General features: G+C 42.8%; 1 protein-coding gene across 1 annotated transcript; it reads right to left on the bottom strand.

Annotated features, from left to right (window-relative positions):
• Positions 1 to 481: 481 nt before the first annotated feature.
• Positions 482 to 14,255, bottom strand: TEKT4 (tektin 4). The gene is made up of 6 exons (XM_054212588.1): positions 13,722 to 14,255; positions 6,214 to 6,284; positions 4,552 to 4,695; positions 3,442 to 3,664; positions 2,201 to 2,355; positions 482 to 698 (listed from the first exon to the last, which is right to left on the bottom strand). Exons 1-6 carry the CDS (start codon positions 14,253 to 14,255, stop codon positions 482 to 484), a joined length of 1,344 nt encoding a protein of 447 aa, XP_054068563.1.
• Between the last annotated feature and the right edge of the window lie 2,347 nt (positions 14,256 to 16,602).

Raw genomic sequence — 16,602 nt, 5'->3', positions numbered from 1 at the left:
GCAGCTTAAAAGTCTATCATCTGTTTCCTTGCCGATCATGTGATCTTCTGTCAGACAAGCAGTTTTATTGCTCTCATTTCAGGCTGTCCGAAAATGATAGAAAGCTATAAATGTTATACCTACATTTCTGTATATTATTATTATAGCTCACAATAAATATTAACATATTCACTTATTAGGGTGAAAACCCCAAATATCACATACTGTGCAAATTATGTAGATATGATACAGATAAACTCTAGATGTAATGAATTACCTTTGAGCTGTGTTTTAAACTCACTATAAACATCCGTACTCAGACTGAACTTTTAAAGGCACGACTCAAAGCCCACCATGATACATTACTAATGCATTTTAAACCAAATAGAGGAAAATAACAGTGAACACAGTACTTCTGTGTATAATATTATCCATGTATTTTATACGAAAGATTCTAGATCTCATTTTTCTTCCAGACTTCGCATAGTTAGTACAGAGATTACTACTGGTAACCTGCTAATTTAACAACAACAGGGTAGCGAGTGCGCTGGGCCATGCACTTTTGCCTATCGATAAAAATACTGTTTGTTTTCACAGCTATTTCTTTTTCTAAATTCATCCGTGTGTCTTCCAGGTTCCTCAGAGCCTGTTCAGATTCCAGCAGTTTTTTCTTCAGGGAATTAATGGACTCAGTTAGTTCTTCAACTTCACGGATCAACCTGAACAGAATTACATTAAGTAATAAAAAAAATAAGTAGAAGCCAGTCTGTGTTCAAAAAAGACATACGAACTGTAATGAGAATAAAGATCAACAGCTATAGAATCCTAATACTCAACAACGAAGGAGCTCGGAGATACTTGGTCAAAAGCAGAGTTACTTTCACAGCTTCTGTACAGAAGTCTCCCGTGATTTAGGTAGTACCAAGAATGTCCTTTGCCACTGAGCACAGTGGAACCATCCATCCTCACCTTCTCCCACTCTGTAGGACACTTGTACCAAGAATTATAGGATGAAAATTGTTAGGTAAATCACCCAGTTCGACTGGATCAGCATTTTGTCAAGCCTGTTTTGTGATATCTGTTCACTGGTATAAAACTTCAGTATTAAAGATGATGCTTGCGCCAGAGATCAGAAAACAGTCTTTACTTTAAAACCATATAAGCTTTTAAAGATGCAGTAATGCATCATTTTAAAAAAGCAACGAACCATTTGTAAAGCAGCACATCATTCCGACTGAAAGTCAGTGAAGGTTAGGTGCTTTACTGCAATCTACCTGCAGAGGAGGCACATATTTACTTCCTGGGAAAACAAGATCCCTGTGTGCTATGCAAACGGAGTAACTACAAACAGTGTAAATCTGGCAATTAAACACGTGCCCATTCAGCAAAGGACTTGCATGTGTCCCTCAATCCCGTTAAAGGCAATGTACATACTGCAGAGCTTTCACAGGGATGGTTTGCTGAATCAGGACCTTAAGTGAGTGTGCCTGAGATGGTATAAAGCGTTTGGATTAACTATAACTTCTTCCCCACTGTATAAAGAACAGCATATTGGCTTTACATGGTAGGCAGCTTTGCTACAAGGATGTTGTAAGCCTGCAAAAGCTGATTCCCCACTTTTCCTAAGGGTAGGAAAATGTGAAGGAGGAGAATCAATTACAAAGCTTATAATGAGATCAAAACTGGCAAATGTGACATTCAGACCTTTAATTCGAAAGGATTTGTTGATCGCCAGTTTTAAAGAGGATTATTACTGAAAATCAAATGCCACCAGCCCAATGGTTGGTAGTACTGAGGACTTGTCTCAGACTATGAATATGTGCAGCCTATTTACATTCTCAGCACTTGAAGCATAATTCATTCAGCACATAGTCCACCTTGTGGGGAACTGCTAACAGCAAAAGGGTTGCAAATGATTCACATGCTGTCGGTTTTTTCTGGGATCATCTAAATCAAAAAGAAACCACACAGTTCAGAGAAGAAAGAATAGAGAAAAAAAGCAGCGTCGAGTCTATAGATTTTTGATTTGTCAATACATTATGTTAAAACGGTATTTTCCGCACAATGATTTCAGTCAATTGAATTATTTCTGACTTATATCAGAATCAAACCCAGTAATAAAAGCCAGAGGCCGTGTGTTGCTAATAAAAACTGGAAAAGTTGTCTAACCTCACTTCTGGGTAGGATGGACACCTTGGAGGACCTGTTTAATTGTGTTTACCTGAATTGTGCTTCATCTCTGCAGAGGTCTAAGTTGGGCCTAAAAGACCTGTCATACAGCCTTGTTTGAGCAACTTTCATCGGGGCTTCTTTGTCTTTGATAGCTTGTTTGAGAGCAGCAATGTTAGCTTCTTGATATCCAATCTCCTTAAGGATCTAAAGAGCACACCCAAGAAAAAGAACTGTTTTAAAAAAAATACACATTGTCTCTCTGTGTGCTATACATCTGTTCATGGTCCCAGTGAGCCAGTTAGAATCACAGAATCATAGAATCTTCATGGTTGAAAGGACCTTTGAGATCATCAAGTCCAACCATACGCACACAAAAACCCCCTACAGTCTCTGCCACTAGAGCACGCCCTGAAGTGCCAAATCTACACGTTTCTTAAATACCTCTAGGGATGGTGACTCACCCACCTCCCTGGGCAGGCTGTTCCAGTGCCTGACCACTCTTTCAGTAAAGTAATTCTTCCTAATATCTAATCTAAACCTCCCCTGCCGCAGCTTCAGACCATTTCCTCTGGTCCTGTCCTTATTCACCTGGAAGAAGAGGCCAACACCCACCTCTCTGCAACCTCCTTTCAGGTGGTTGTAGAGGGCAATGAGGTCTCCCCTCAGCCTCCTCTTCTCCAAGCTAAACATGCCCAGCTCCCTCAGCCTCTCCTCATATGACCTGGTCTCCAGACCCCTCACCAGCCTGGTAGCTCTCCTCTGGACACGCTCCAGCACTTCAATGTCCCTCTTGTACAGCGGGGCCCAGAACTGAACACAGCACTCGAGGTGAGACCTCACCAGTGCCAAGTACAGGGGCATGGTCACTTCCCTGCTCCTGCTGGCCACGCTGTTCCTGACACAAGCCAGAATGCTGTTGGCCTTCTTGGCCACCTGGGCACACTGCTGGCTCATGTTAAGCTGGCCGTCCACCAGCACCCCCAGGTCCTTTTCTGCCGGGCAGCTTTCCAGCCACTCTTCCCCAAGCCTGTAGCGTTGCTTGGGGTTGTTGTGACCGAAATGCAGGACCTGGCACTTGGACGGTTCTTGGTTCATAGTTTCGATCTCCTATTTGGCCAGAATATAGAAAAAATAAAAGTACAGAAATAGAACAACTCTTATCAGATACTAAGCTGACGTGAAATAGCGTTCTGTATCTGACACAGATTAAGACATTTTTCCTAGAGGATAATTCTGCTTCTCGGAAGAGGCTGTCATAACTGTAGCCAGCATTTCAAGAATAACACTTACTTTTTTCAAATGATGTTCTAGTTCGTGTTTTGTATCGTCCAGCTCCTCACAGTGTTTGGCGAAAGCCTCATTAACAGCAGCACATTGCTTCCTCATGTCCTCAGATGTGTCACGAAGAATATTGTCAATCAAGGCACGAAGATTGATGGAAGCCAGTTTTTCTCGTTCTGCCCTGTAGATGTTGTCATGACTGAACTTGGCCCATGTCTCCGGTGTTGAGGCACTGGAAGAAGAGGTGAATGGTATACAAATAGCAACCTGGATCTTTGGTTCAAGTTGCACTTAAGAAGACAATCTGAAGCTGGTTCTCTCCCTGCAAAAGTGTTGTCAACCTCTATTTGTTTTTGCTGTTGCATGCAGTCTAGGCTTACCACGAAGGAGGAAGACTAATCCTTTATAAAATTAATAAACTCTTGTTCATCTTTTGGGTTCTGATACAGATACATGACACAAAATCATCCAAAGTTCTTCCATCTTTAGCTAATACTACCAAGGCAAAAAAAGTATACATACACTTTTTTGTGCAAGCACAAGCAGTTAAGTTACCAGCAAATAAACACATGAATATATTCAAGCTTTAAAGTCTCTGTCTACTTTGAAACAAAAAGAAACAAGATCTCCGCTTACACTTTGCCATGTTGAGCAGCAGAAGGAACTACATAGCACTTGGGACACTGTGCCATACGAGCACTGCCTGGAAGGGGAGGGGGAAGCAGTGAGATTTATTGCAAGTAATAGTAATCCTCTCTGTGTAGAGGAAGCAGCACAGGCCTTTCCTGAAAGAATGACATGCCTGCCGATGTCAAACAGTAAGTCTTAATAGGATTTAGATCAGGTTTTAAAAGTATAAAGCAAATTATTTCTGAGAAAAGCTAGTACAAACTCAGTCTGCATACAGTGAACCAACTTTGCCATCAGTGGTGTGCCATGCCGAGATGGTAGCACTACCTTTACTATCCATATAGCTATTTTAAAGCTATGACATTGTATGTTCAAAGCAGCAGCAATAACACCTTTAATTCAGAGCAGCGTTACAGCTTTCACTGATGCAAAGGATGTACTGTATCTTGCCAGGATTATTTGTGGAGGATAACGACAGTAACTGCTCACCTCTCTTCAAACTTCACTGAGCTAGGATGGAACTGGATGTTGGTGCTCTGGTTACTGTATTTTCCACATTTATCATCAATGTTGTAGGTTTCAACTTTGTCTGACCAGTCCATTTCACAAAACTCTTTGTGATCTCGATTTAATCTGAAAAGTCATCAGTATCACACATCGTTAGTGCAAAACAATACAATTAACAAAACTATCACAAACATTTGTGAAGCTAGGCTCTGAGCCTTTGTCTTTCAAAGAACAATGAGAACATAAACTTTCATTTTTGTCCTGAAAATCCTAACCAAACACTCGCACAAATATCCGCCTCTGACAGGAAGCCTAATGTGTTAACCACTACCCCAGACCTTCTGTGCTGTTCTGTGCCTGCTGAAGGCTTAGAGCTCTTACAGCCTGAGACAATGGAGTTGTCGGACTTCGGATTTTACATAATAATCCTAAACCACAGAGGATTTCTTCAGTAGCGGCTACAGCTGCAGTTATTATGGGGAGCATAGGTGGGAGGTTCGCCCAACAGAACACTCTTCCCATGGTAACTCATCAGGTAGTGCTAAGAGAAGACCCATCCTCCTCTTTTGCTGCTATATTGAGCCCTACTCAAACTTAAGACCTTCATAAAGTGACCCTGTATCATTCTCTGAGCCCTCTTATCTACCTTTTCAAAGACTGTAGCATGTAGACAGCGTAAATTGTCCTTGGAAGAAACAGGTACAATGATATTCAGAGTTAAAACTGCTGTTTTGTTGTCAATTTAATGAGTCACATGTCACCAAATTAATTAGAATGACTTCAGGTTACAAAAGACAGCGGGTCGTTATCAACTGTTAACACCAGATGTCACTGTCACCTAAGGAATTAAAAAGACTGTGCTGGCCAACAACAGCACTAAGACGACCTTAAAACAATTACAAAAAGCGAAGCCTAAACTCAGTAGATTATTCTCATACTCTAATTGACATAACAGAACTACTTTAAATTATTCTGCATTTATAGACATTCTTTCTAAAAACGATATTTCATTTTATCTGGTGTAATAGCACAAATTGGACCAGATTAAAAAAAATTAAAAAACTAAAATATCAAGGTTTCTGGCAGTTAACTCCTTCATATCGATGCACCTTAGGATTCGGGTAAAATCTTTCCAAAGGGCTTGTTATAAATTAAAAGCAAATATTCCTTTTGAAATGCAACGAACATTCATACTGATACAGAAGATAGAGTGAAGTTTCATATTTTAAGTTCATACTGACATCTGGTGGCAAAAAAACTCATCTTGAAAAGGTCCTTTGATCAGATAAATTATTTTAAAAGCTTCTATACTACAAATAAATCATCAGGTGCAACAAGGTAGAGTGATATCCAGATATGCACTCAAGGTTAGTGTTGGAAAATCGGAGAACCCAATATACATACTGGAAATCAGGGCTGAAAGTCTACCGCATGGCTTTAGGGTATGGCTCTTCTCTTACCGTACCCTTCTTGAAAATCATGACGTTTCATCGCTGAATACCTCTTTTCAGGTTTAACTGAAATTCATGTGGCTCATAAACCTGGCATGGCTACGAGCATATCCACTCGGCGCTGTGCCCCTGTATGTCAGGAATTATTTGGCTATATAAATTAGCTGTTAAGGTATCGTGAAAAATGTCTTACCGCATCTGGTTGCTAGCTTGCATCAAAGTTCTTTTCAAGAGCTCCTGGATATTTCTGATGAGTTCAGCTTCCTAGATAAAAACATTGAGAATTCTGTGATATCCAGTGCAGTACATGCTACCCTGCAGAGCAATTTGATTTCAATGTTGTGGATAAAAACTTAAGTTTTCCACCCTTCACCCACTCTTACCATATTATTGCAAGACAAAATCTTCTGAGGAGTTAGCAGATATGGAGGTAACTCAGCTCTAAGTCTAAGGCAGCAGCAATACTTTGAATATTTCTAAAGCCTGGGGATTCATTATTTTCCTATTGCGTGTATATTCTATGAAAAAAAGATCTATGTTCTATCAGATTAAACAGAATATCTGAATTACTTGCACAGCCTTGAAGTAGGGGAAAAAAGGCACCAGCACCACGCTCAGGAGGAGACCAGAGTCACTGCCTCACACAGACACAAAGTGCCATTTTAACCCTGAGCAGGACAGTCTCTGTCCCGCAGGCACAACCTCAGAGGTCAGAGGCTGATGCCTTGCACAGGGATGTGATGCAGCAGATCAGCTCCTCTGGCAAGACACTGGCTTCCAGAACCTGCTGAGTCCTTGCAGATACCTTCAGAGCCAGCTGCCTTGTTCTGCAGTAAGCGTTTTATCTGTCTGCAAGGCAGAGGCTTCCCATCAGATTCCTGCAGATCTCCAAAAACAGTTTGTCTGAATATACGGTGACAAGGTGCTGTTTAACAGAAAGGAGTGGCAGTATCATAATCTTCTGTTGGTCTGACTCCTTTGAATGCTTTGTATTAACTAAAAATAAAAGTTACAACTCTGATTTAAACAGTCACCGTCTGCTTCAGCAGGTATAGGAAAGCTGTCATAATATTAAACCCAATGACACTTACAGCTTTCATTTTTTTACTAGATCTATTTATTCCAGAGCTCATTTTGCCGCTGATGATGGACAGTATCAAGGACTGCAGAATTATCTCAAATATGCAATGTTGTTCGAGGGGTTAATTTCCGCTTGGTTGCAAGACATGACTCCGCAAAATCACAAAGCTTTGCCTCACCTTGATAAGGGATCCGATGTCTGAAGTTTCAGCTCAAGCTGGTTTTAGCAGGAATGTTCATTTCAACACAAACGTGATCAAACCAAAAAAGACCATACTTTCTAATAATCTCTTGTTGAACAAAAAGTACTGGTGCTCATTTCTGACTGCAATAACGCTGCTTTAGGGATTAACTATCAACGGTCTATGAAGTGACTTTACTGACCTGGTGATTACATATTATTATATAAAAGCCAGTCCCACAAGCATTTTCTTTTTTAAAGAAATTTAATATTTGAGGCTCGATATGAAAAAGAGCTTTTGTATATGAAAATCTCGTAATTATTTTGCTGGTTTACATCAATGACAGTCATCCAATGACAGCTAAGGGAGCATATACTTACTAATAAACTTTATTCCCAGAATACTGCTGGCGCTCGTTTATCCTTGTACTGTTTTTGATAAATAAATGAGTGCGTGTGTCCCTGCAGTGTCAGTTTCTCCATCGTAAGAAACCAACAGGGACCATAAAATAATCATTTTATTCTAAATGGAAAAAGACAATCATGATTGGAAAGAAAATATTATTTTTGAGGCTCTAAAAGAGAATAATTAAAATAATTACATAACTGAAGATATCCTTTTACAAACTGTGAGAACACCAAAACTGACTTTCTGCAGGGAGAAAGTATTACAATAGCTGAGTTGTCAAAGTAAAAATTCAAAAGGATTTCAAAGGGTTAGAAAGATCCAGCACTCGAAATTACATTTGTAGTTACTGATACTATTTTGTGTTTGGTAGTCAGTTTCCATGTAAATAAAGAGACAACCAGTTTCCTGTGAGTAATGTGCACAATTTTAAATGAGAAAAGTCTTCCTTTAGCAATGAAGGTCTCTCACACGGAAAGAGTGAAATAATGCAAAAATAAAGAACTCCCTTGCTGAATGACCTAAAATAAAATTTAAAAATGGATTCCCCATTGAGGAGATACGCATTCATATATGACATTTAAAACTGAAGATACAGTTCTCATAATCAGTGCCAGTCTAAGACTAGTTAAACTGAATAAGCAGGGATAAATGATGATGAATTTTCAATGCTTATCTTCTAAATGATTTCTCATAACTTTTAAAAAAGTAAAGAAGTCAGATTGTGTGGCTGGGAGGAGCTGTGGCACTAGGCTGAAGATGAAGATCCTTTCGTCTGGGTTCCTCGCTCCTAGCTGTGCTGTTAAGACATCGCAGGACAATCCAGCCTGTTGCCTACCCATAGCTGTGGCTGGCTCGTGGATTCAACGTAGGAGAAGGTCCACTCTGCATGAATGTCTGCCAGGTAGCGCTACCTGGTGAGGAGCAGGAGCTGGGAATCTCATACTCCACGGGGAGGACTTACAAAATGCTCTATCTGCTCCTTCACATTTTCTTTGCAGAGTAAATTCCATCAACACCTATGGCAGAGAGAGCTGCAACCGGGAGCACACCTCTCCCGGGCTTTGTGATTTCAGCCATAAAAATGGGGGTGAATCCACATTAAAATCCTGGGGGTAGGTCTGGGTTCTACCAAGTGGCAGAATGGATGACCTTTATTTCATCTGTCCACAGAATTCTGCTGGCCATTCATTTGAAGGCCAAGACTGTATTAAGAGAGTAAAAGCATGTGAAAGAGGTTTAGTAGCTAGTAGCATCTCTGGTTCAGATGACAACATTAACTTAGATTTGCATTTCTTCAGTTCATGAGAGGACTTGGTGGATGAAATGTCTTTTTTTTTCTCCTTATTTTTCCCATCTATGTCTTCATGTGCTGTCTATTAAAATGAAATACTGTCAAATCTGAAGTGATCTTGGCTTCTCTTCAGCTGTCTTCTCCACGGTTAATACCAATAATAAACCTCTGTTGTTATAAATGGTTGTCAATTAACAGGGAGAGAACATTTTATAGTTTAGATGCCATTTATTTTTATTACAGTATTTAATGTTTATGATGCAAAAGTTGGATTTTCCTCAACTCCAGTGATAAAACCATCCCAGTTCACGACTTTGTAAGTGTGTAACTAATGGTGCAAAGAAAATGTTTAAGAGCAGATGTTTGTGCCTTCCATGAATTTACAAATCCTTTTTTTTTTTTTTTTGCAGCCTGTCTTTTTACATCAGTGACTTGCAGATGTCAGGAATGTCTAAATACAGCGCCCAGGGCCAGAATAACACAGTGCGAGAGCAGCTAAGAGGAACTGGTAGAACCCCGTGAGAGAGGCTGTGCAGTCGCCCTTGATTACAAATCCAGCTGCATCCATCCATCAGTAACAACATGACACCAGATGTCCACACATCAGCACAGCAAATAAAAGCAAGTTAGCTTACAGATCTCACCAGATTTAGACCCCCAAACAGCATGTAACGGGAAGACTGTTATTCATTACAGCTGGGAGTGAAAGCAGGTAACAGTCTTCAGAATCTCATCTCTGTGAGTGGCCTTTTCCCTGATGGTCTCCAAGAGTCATTTCAAAATCGACCATCTGCAGATGTTGAAAATAAGCACCGCACTCTTAACTGAGTTGTCTATGTACGGGACTGCCCTATTCTGCACTGGTTCACTTGGCGAAACTACAGATCACAGTGTTTGGAAACGGTATTCTGTTGTTTTCCTTGCCCCATTATTGCAGCTAGCAGGAATACATACATATGTATAGTTTTCCACTTTTTTAAACTTTAATTTTACACAGTTGACAGGATCTTGGCTAATGCCTTTGTCTTCAGCATCGGGGAATAGCTGGGGCTGACTTCATTGTTGAAGCAAACACACCACAAATCAACACTCTGAGTCAAATACAGTTCTAGGGTAAAAAAAAGGCATAAATACAAGTACATCTGCTTATGCCACAGTCGTATCTCTGTTAATGAATCTGGACACCGGACATGCAGAAATAACCTTGAAATGCAGAATATATGCAGTTGAAACATAATCTATTTACAGTATAGCACCATGTGGCAAGTCCTTTGCTAGGGCTTACGTTTTCAATATTAAATGTGTGCACATAAACATACTAAACTGTCATTAAACTGATGCAAAGGGGATTCAGAGGAGATGTCATACAGGTTAGGAAAGTCAAACCTCACACAAAACAGATGCATGTACTGCTTTTTCTGCATTCAGTTATTTTCAATGCAGCAGCGCAAATAAATAAAATTATTCTACTTGAGAGATTATATCTTCTTTTTAGTCATCAAAGATCCTTCTTTATTGGAAAAAAACAATTGTGTCCTTCAGCTTCTCTTTCTTAACCAGAACTGCATAAAGAAAAGATTAATATGCTGTTAAGTGGAGTCAATGAACTTGTGAGTAACAGCTGATTTTACTATGCATGTGAGGAGCTTTCACTTAAATACCCTCATCCCTCATTCCAGCAGTAGCTAGATAGAATCACAGAATCATAGAATCTTCATGGTTGAAAGGACCTTTGAGATCATCGAGTCCAACCATACGCACACAAAAAAACCCCTACAATCTCTGCCACTAGAGCACGCCCTGAAGTGCCAAATCTACACGTTTCTTAAATACCTCTAGGGATGGTGACTCACCCACCTCCCTGGGCAGGCTGTTCCAGTGCCTGACCACTCTTTCAGTAAAGTAATTCTTCCTAATATCTAATCTAAACCTCCCCTGCCGCAGCTTCAGACCATTTCCTCTGGTCCTGTCCTTATTCACCTGGGAGAAGAGGCCAACACCCACCTCTCTGCAACCTCCTTTCAGGTGGTTGTAGAGGGCAATGAGGTCTCCCTTATTAATGGTGGTATCACAACAGATGAACTAAACACGATTCCATGCTGCAAAGCAAATAGGAGAGATGAGTTGGAGCCCAGACTCCTTAAAAAAAATAGATGTTTTGTCAAAAAATAGGAAAACCCCAAATCTTATCTGGATGCATAAAGCCTTCGTCAGAGATAGTTCTGTTTTCTTTGTGAATCATCTGAAGTGATTCCTACTGACCAGATAATAAAAGTGCAATTACATCCAGAGATTCAAAACTGCTTGTGTTTGATGTTGTCTCTTTAAATGTCATCTGCCAAGGGGCTGCTGAAAGGTGGTTATCTTAGCAGGCTGCTCCGGGAACTGGAAAATTTCTTCATTGCTGCAGAAAGTTGAAAGCAGGAACAAAAGCTATGTCCTATGAAAAGCTTTTCCGTGACTATGTGAAAGGCAGTCCCTTGTCCAGATACGCTCTTCCCCCACTTGCAGGTTCCCCCATGCTCCTGTCCATGGGAGCTGGCAGGAACATGGCAAAGATACCAGAGAATGATACCAGCGCGAGCCTGGGCTGCTAGTAGGAGAGGAATAATTTCAAAGGAAGGACAATGCCCTAGAATATCAATTAACTGTGTAATTAAAACTGCAAGGAAAATAATGTCTGTTTCCTCACACAGCTGACTTGTGGAAACTATTTCTTCTTTTTCTCAGTTTTCGCATGGGAAGAGAATAAATTACTCCTGATCTCCCTTGAATTTCTTAAGAGAGTTAAGATTAGAAAGTGACTGGACAAGTAAGCAACATTCAGAAAAAGTATGTCAGTGCTTTAGTGATAAAATTTGCATAAGTCCTCCAAGTAAGCAAATGTCGTAACACAGAGCTACCAGTGAACTGGGCCATTAACTTGGAAATCTGCGCAGTGAACAGTCAGAATTCATGGCAGAGCAGCTCCAAGCATCAAGAATTATTAGTTGGTTTTGGAGAACCGAAGAAATACAACGTACCATCTGATTTCTTGCAGTGAAAGGGGTATGGAGTATATTGCATCTTAAAGAGACGGCAAAGCTATTTGCCGGCTATTTTCTATTTAAAAGCTATTTGCAAACATTCATGCCATAAAATCTATTCCTCTGTGAAAATGGGAAGGATTTCCTCTGATATTATGTAGTCTTCCTTCTGCACTGCAAAGGTCATTGGCATGGCAACAAAATCTTCATTTCTCAAGAGTCCATCTGCTGCTGGTATACACGCCTCATCTGAACTCACATCATTCTTTTTTGATGACATCCCGCTTGGCTGTTGACGGTCTGTCGTCACATGCAGAGAACCACAATTTCAGGTGAAGAATTAGCAGCAGCAGCAGCAGATGGACTTCTGAGCAAGGAACAAACTATTCTCTGAATTCAGGAGAAAAGAAATACAGGAGAGAGATCCTGACAGAAAATGTAAATTGTACATTTCACAGACTTCTCTAAAACATCAGTGGCCAATGAAAATAATTTATTTTCTGTAATCTAAATCTCACAAGAATTCACACACTGAAATATCCTGTACACTAACTCTCACATGTTTATATTTTTGACTGGAACAACCTCTTAAATATTGATTACAATTCAGCAATTGTACACAATTCCTATTAAAAATATTGCTAAATACTATCATCCCATCAACTATATAAGTCTCTCCAATATTTTTCTAACAACAAATATTAATCATCTGGTTTAATCAGTAACTCATCATGAATCAACTTTCACAGTATATTGGAGGCTGCAGGCAAATAATCATTAATTTATTTGTGGGACACTAGAATACGCACCATTCCAGAATGAAAAATAACGCAGAATCTGTTCTCTGTAACACGTGCAGCCAAAATAATTACATTAGGTTTGAAGGCAATGTCCGTGCAATGCTGGATCTCAGTGACAGATAACAAAGTGTAAAGTAAAGAGTCCTCTCTGCGAGGAAAAGGATCAAGCAAATTTCAGGAGTCTCGGGCTTGTTGAAGTCACACTGTCAGAAATACCATCTGTCTGTGCCCCCCTGCTTGCCTGGAGCTGTCATCTCATGCAGGCGTCGCACGACTACATTGTACAGTTCAGAGAGCCGTGCTGCTGTCCTGCAGGACATTTAAAATGATGGTTTGTGTTGAGACACTGTAGTTCAGTGTTGGATCACCACCTTGTTGTAAACCTTGGCAAGACTACAGCATCAGACTCCGTAGTAAAAGCTAATGGCAGAGACTGCCAGATTTGGACCGCCTGAGCATGGAAACAGGCAAGGAGTATTTCACTGGTCACGAATAGTCTGCTCATGGGGTACTGCATTTTTAAAGTGTAACCTGCAGAGATGAGGGGACTTTAAGCCAACTAGAGGCTGGAAGAATTTTAATGCCAGAATAGGGTGCCCATCTTGGTTCAGGAAACCTGTTTTGATTTTGTTTTGATCTGGTCTGAGAGAGGGGATCTGGCCTCCTCTAGTCATACTCGTGATTTTAAATACTTTTTAAACAGAGGAAGAATTTTAAACAATCCTTCTTAAATCTAGGAGTGACATACGAGTCCAGGCTGCCAGGAAGGGGCACTAGGCCTCTGTGCACTGCCAGAAGATACTTTCACGAGCTGCAGTTACCACCTACTGATCAAGCTTTTAACCATTTTAGAGACTAAGGCAGCGCTACGAGAGGGCTGCCAACAACGCTTAACATCCTAACGTCCTGCTCACCTTCAGCAATTCTCTCTCCACCTCATCAGAGACCAGGTCTGGGGCTTGCCTCCTTTCCCGACACTGCAGGTTATCGGTGGCAATGGCATAGGGCACCTCGGTGGCATCGAGCGCCCTTTCCAGCCGCAGCTTCTGGGCTGCCAGCAGGCAGGTCTCAGCATCAAGGTCCTGAATCTCCCTCTGGAGCTCAGCCTTCCAGAAGTGTATGTCTTGCAGGCGCTGGCTCACAGCGGCCGTGGAGTCCTGCTGGGCACGCTGGGCGGCAGCAGCAGCATACTCAGCCAGCTCCTTGGCCTCTGCCCGGCCATGCTCGGCCTGCTCGCAGCCGGCGAAGGCTTTGTGGTACAGCTCAGAGTTGTGCAGGTGCCACTCGGCGGGCAGGTACTTGGCAGTGCGGAAGCCAGCAGTGGCCAGGCCACTGGAGGAGTCGGTCCCCGTGTTCAGCCCCACCTCGTACACCTTCATGGGTAGGTCGGAAGCGGGCACCGTCTGTGGCGCCGGCTCCTTGGTCAGCAGGACCCTGGGCTGGGCCATGGCGCCGGGGCCTCCCGCAGAGTCAGCCATGGCTCCCGGCTGGGCCGCGCCGCGTCGTCCCGTCGCCGGGGCAACGGCAGCAGCCAATGAGGAGGCGGGTCCCCCCATCGCGAAGGGAAACCCGGGGCGGTAGCGGGGGAAAAGCCCGCCCCTCGCCACCGCACGGCGGCAGCCGCCAATCAGAGCGCGGATTCGCCCCGAGGGCACGTTGGATAGGGCAACGCCGGCTGCCCCCAGCCGCCTCCAAGCTGCTTGTTGCTATGGCGACGGGGACAGCCAATGACGAAGGAGCGGGGCTTGGCGGGGGTGTCATGGCGGCGCCGGGCGGCCGCGCTGCCCGGGGTAAGAGGATTTCCCGACACGGGCCCTGGTGCCTGTTGTAACGCTTCTCATTCGTATGTGCGACTGTGTCGGTGAGAACAAAGGTACGCCGCAGCCTCTACGTTGCATCCTTTGTGGCTCCCCTTTGTGCTGAGGAACTTCTTGTTTCCAACCGCCGCCTGTGCGCAGTAACGCCTTTTCCTGGTTGTTTCGGAAATACAAGAGGATCCTGACAGGACTTCAGCCCGATTCCTGCCCAGCGAGCGGTGGAGGCGAGGGGGAAGCCCTGCGTGCCCCTCCACACTTGCCCCCAGCCCAGTGAGCCCTTCGGTCAGGGGTGAGGCCCTGTCGAGGCCTCGGGGCCCTGCGCGGGGCCTGCAGTATCTGCTGGTCTTCGGACATTCAATTTAATACATTTTTGCACCTCACTCCATTTTTATACCCCATCTTCATTCTTAAGGCAATTTGTGTGACTCAGGCCTCGTTATAGATCAGATGCATATGAAATCCAGCTGCAGCAGCACCCCCTATTTAATTTTCACCTGAGGAGATACAGACTTGCATATGCTTGAATATGCTTGACTTATATTAAATTTTGGGGGGTTAGCTGTGCAACAAGGCAAGGAAATGAAAGGAGAGGCTGCGAGGGAGAGGCTTCTCTTGAGAGCCCTTGGAGAAAGGAGGGGAAGGTGCTGGAGAGCACGGGGACAATAGAGGGCACTGTCGTCCTTGCACTGCGACAGATCGTCTGTCTTCAATGTCATTTTGATTTAGAAAATCAAAAGGAAGAAAAAGCCACGTGCACTGCAGCCCGCCCGGTGTCATCCAGGCTAATCGGCTCCTTGGGTGTGGAGGAGAGGGATGCCTGAACTGCGTCGAGATGAGCTCGGCAGGTAACACACACACACCGTGGGCCTGGAGTAATGACTCCCCGGCTGCTGAGAGGTGCCGTTTGCACCACACAAACTTCTGTAGAAAACACTTTGCTTTATAAGAGCTTGCTCTAAACCCACAGAAAGTCAATAGTAATTTTTCGTACGGGGTCTTGCACTCTTTAGAAAGATCAAGTGGTTGTCCCTGATGGAGAGCCTGCATTCGAAAGATGCATCATGCATGGGCTGCCAGCTGCTGCCTGCCAGCCCTGTGCCGCAGCTGGCAGCACATGCCCAGCAAAGGCTCCCTTCCACAGAGACAGTGTTGAAAAAGGACACTCAATCCCAGCAGAGATAAGAAATCCTTCATTTTCCCTTTTGCAAATATTATAATATAATTGGCCCTCCAGTTAAACAGCAGTGGTCGATTATTGCTTTGCCCTGCTGGTCACTGGAATGACACCCTTTGCTTTCCCTTTGCACTTCATTTCTGTTTCCTTTTTCATGCATCTTTCCTCTACCTGTAACTGCCCTATCTGTTCCTTTCCTTACGTCACCCCCAGCCTGTACCTTTCTTTCTCTTTCCTCTGCTTGTGGCCTTCTCTGCATGATGATCTATGCAAATTTTGCATTTTTAAAGTACAATAAGTCTACAGGAAAAGCCCTGCTGAGCTATTCAGAGTGAAAGTCCTTGGTATGGAAAATACATTTTTTGAAAATAAGGGCAGCAACAATTCGCTATTAAATAGCATTTTTCTCTGAAGGTTTCAAAAGAGCTTTTATTAATGTCATCTTATCACAGCCCATTCCGTGTCACCTAAGCAGTTTTGAAGGTGGGTCAGTTAGGACCACGACAGGATGTCGCTGAGGTTGCAAACTTAGCAGATGAGTGCTAGGCCCTAAATATGACTAGTAACTTACAATCTTTTCCAACAGGGAAACACTGCACAAAAATAGGGAAAGTCTTCCTGATCCAGTGCAAGGATTACTTCAGTAAGCAGTTTTAGGGTTGTTATCCCAACTGGTCAATGTTTCCAAAGACCAGACAGATTTTGGAGAGTATACACATCAGGCTGTGTTTTGTTTGGGTTTTTTTTTATTTCGTCACTCAGCCTGCTTTCAAGTGCCCACAGATGCATCATGTCCTAACAGGC

The sequence above is a fragment of the Rissa tridactyla genome, chromosome 8, assembly GCF_028500815.1.
Source record: "Rissa tridactyla isolate bRisTri1 chromosome 8, bRisTri1.patW.cur.20221130, whole genome shotgun sequence".
Lineage (NCBI taxonomy): Eukaryota > Metazoa > Chordata > Aves > Charadriiformes > Laridae > Rissa > Rissa tridactyla.
The sequence above is the reverse complement of the archived record's forward strand: the minus strand, read 5'-3'. Positions and strand labels throughout refer to the sequence as shown.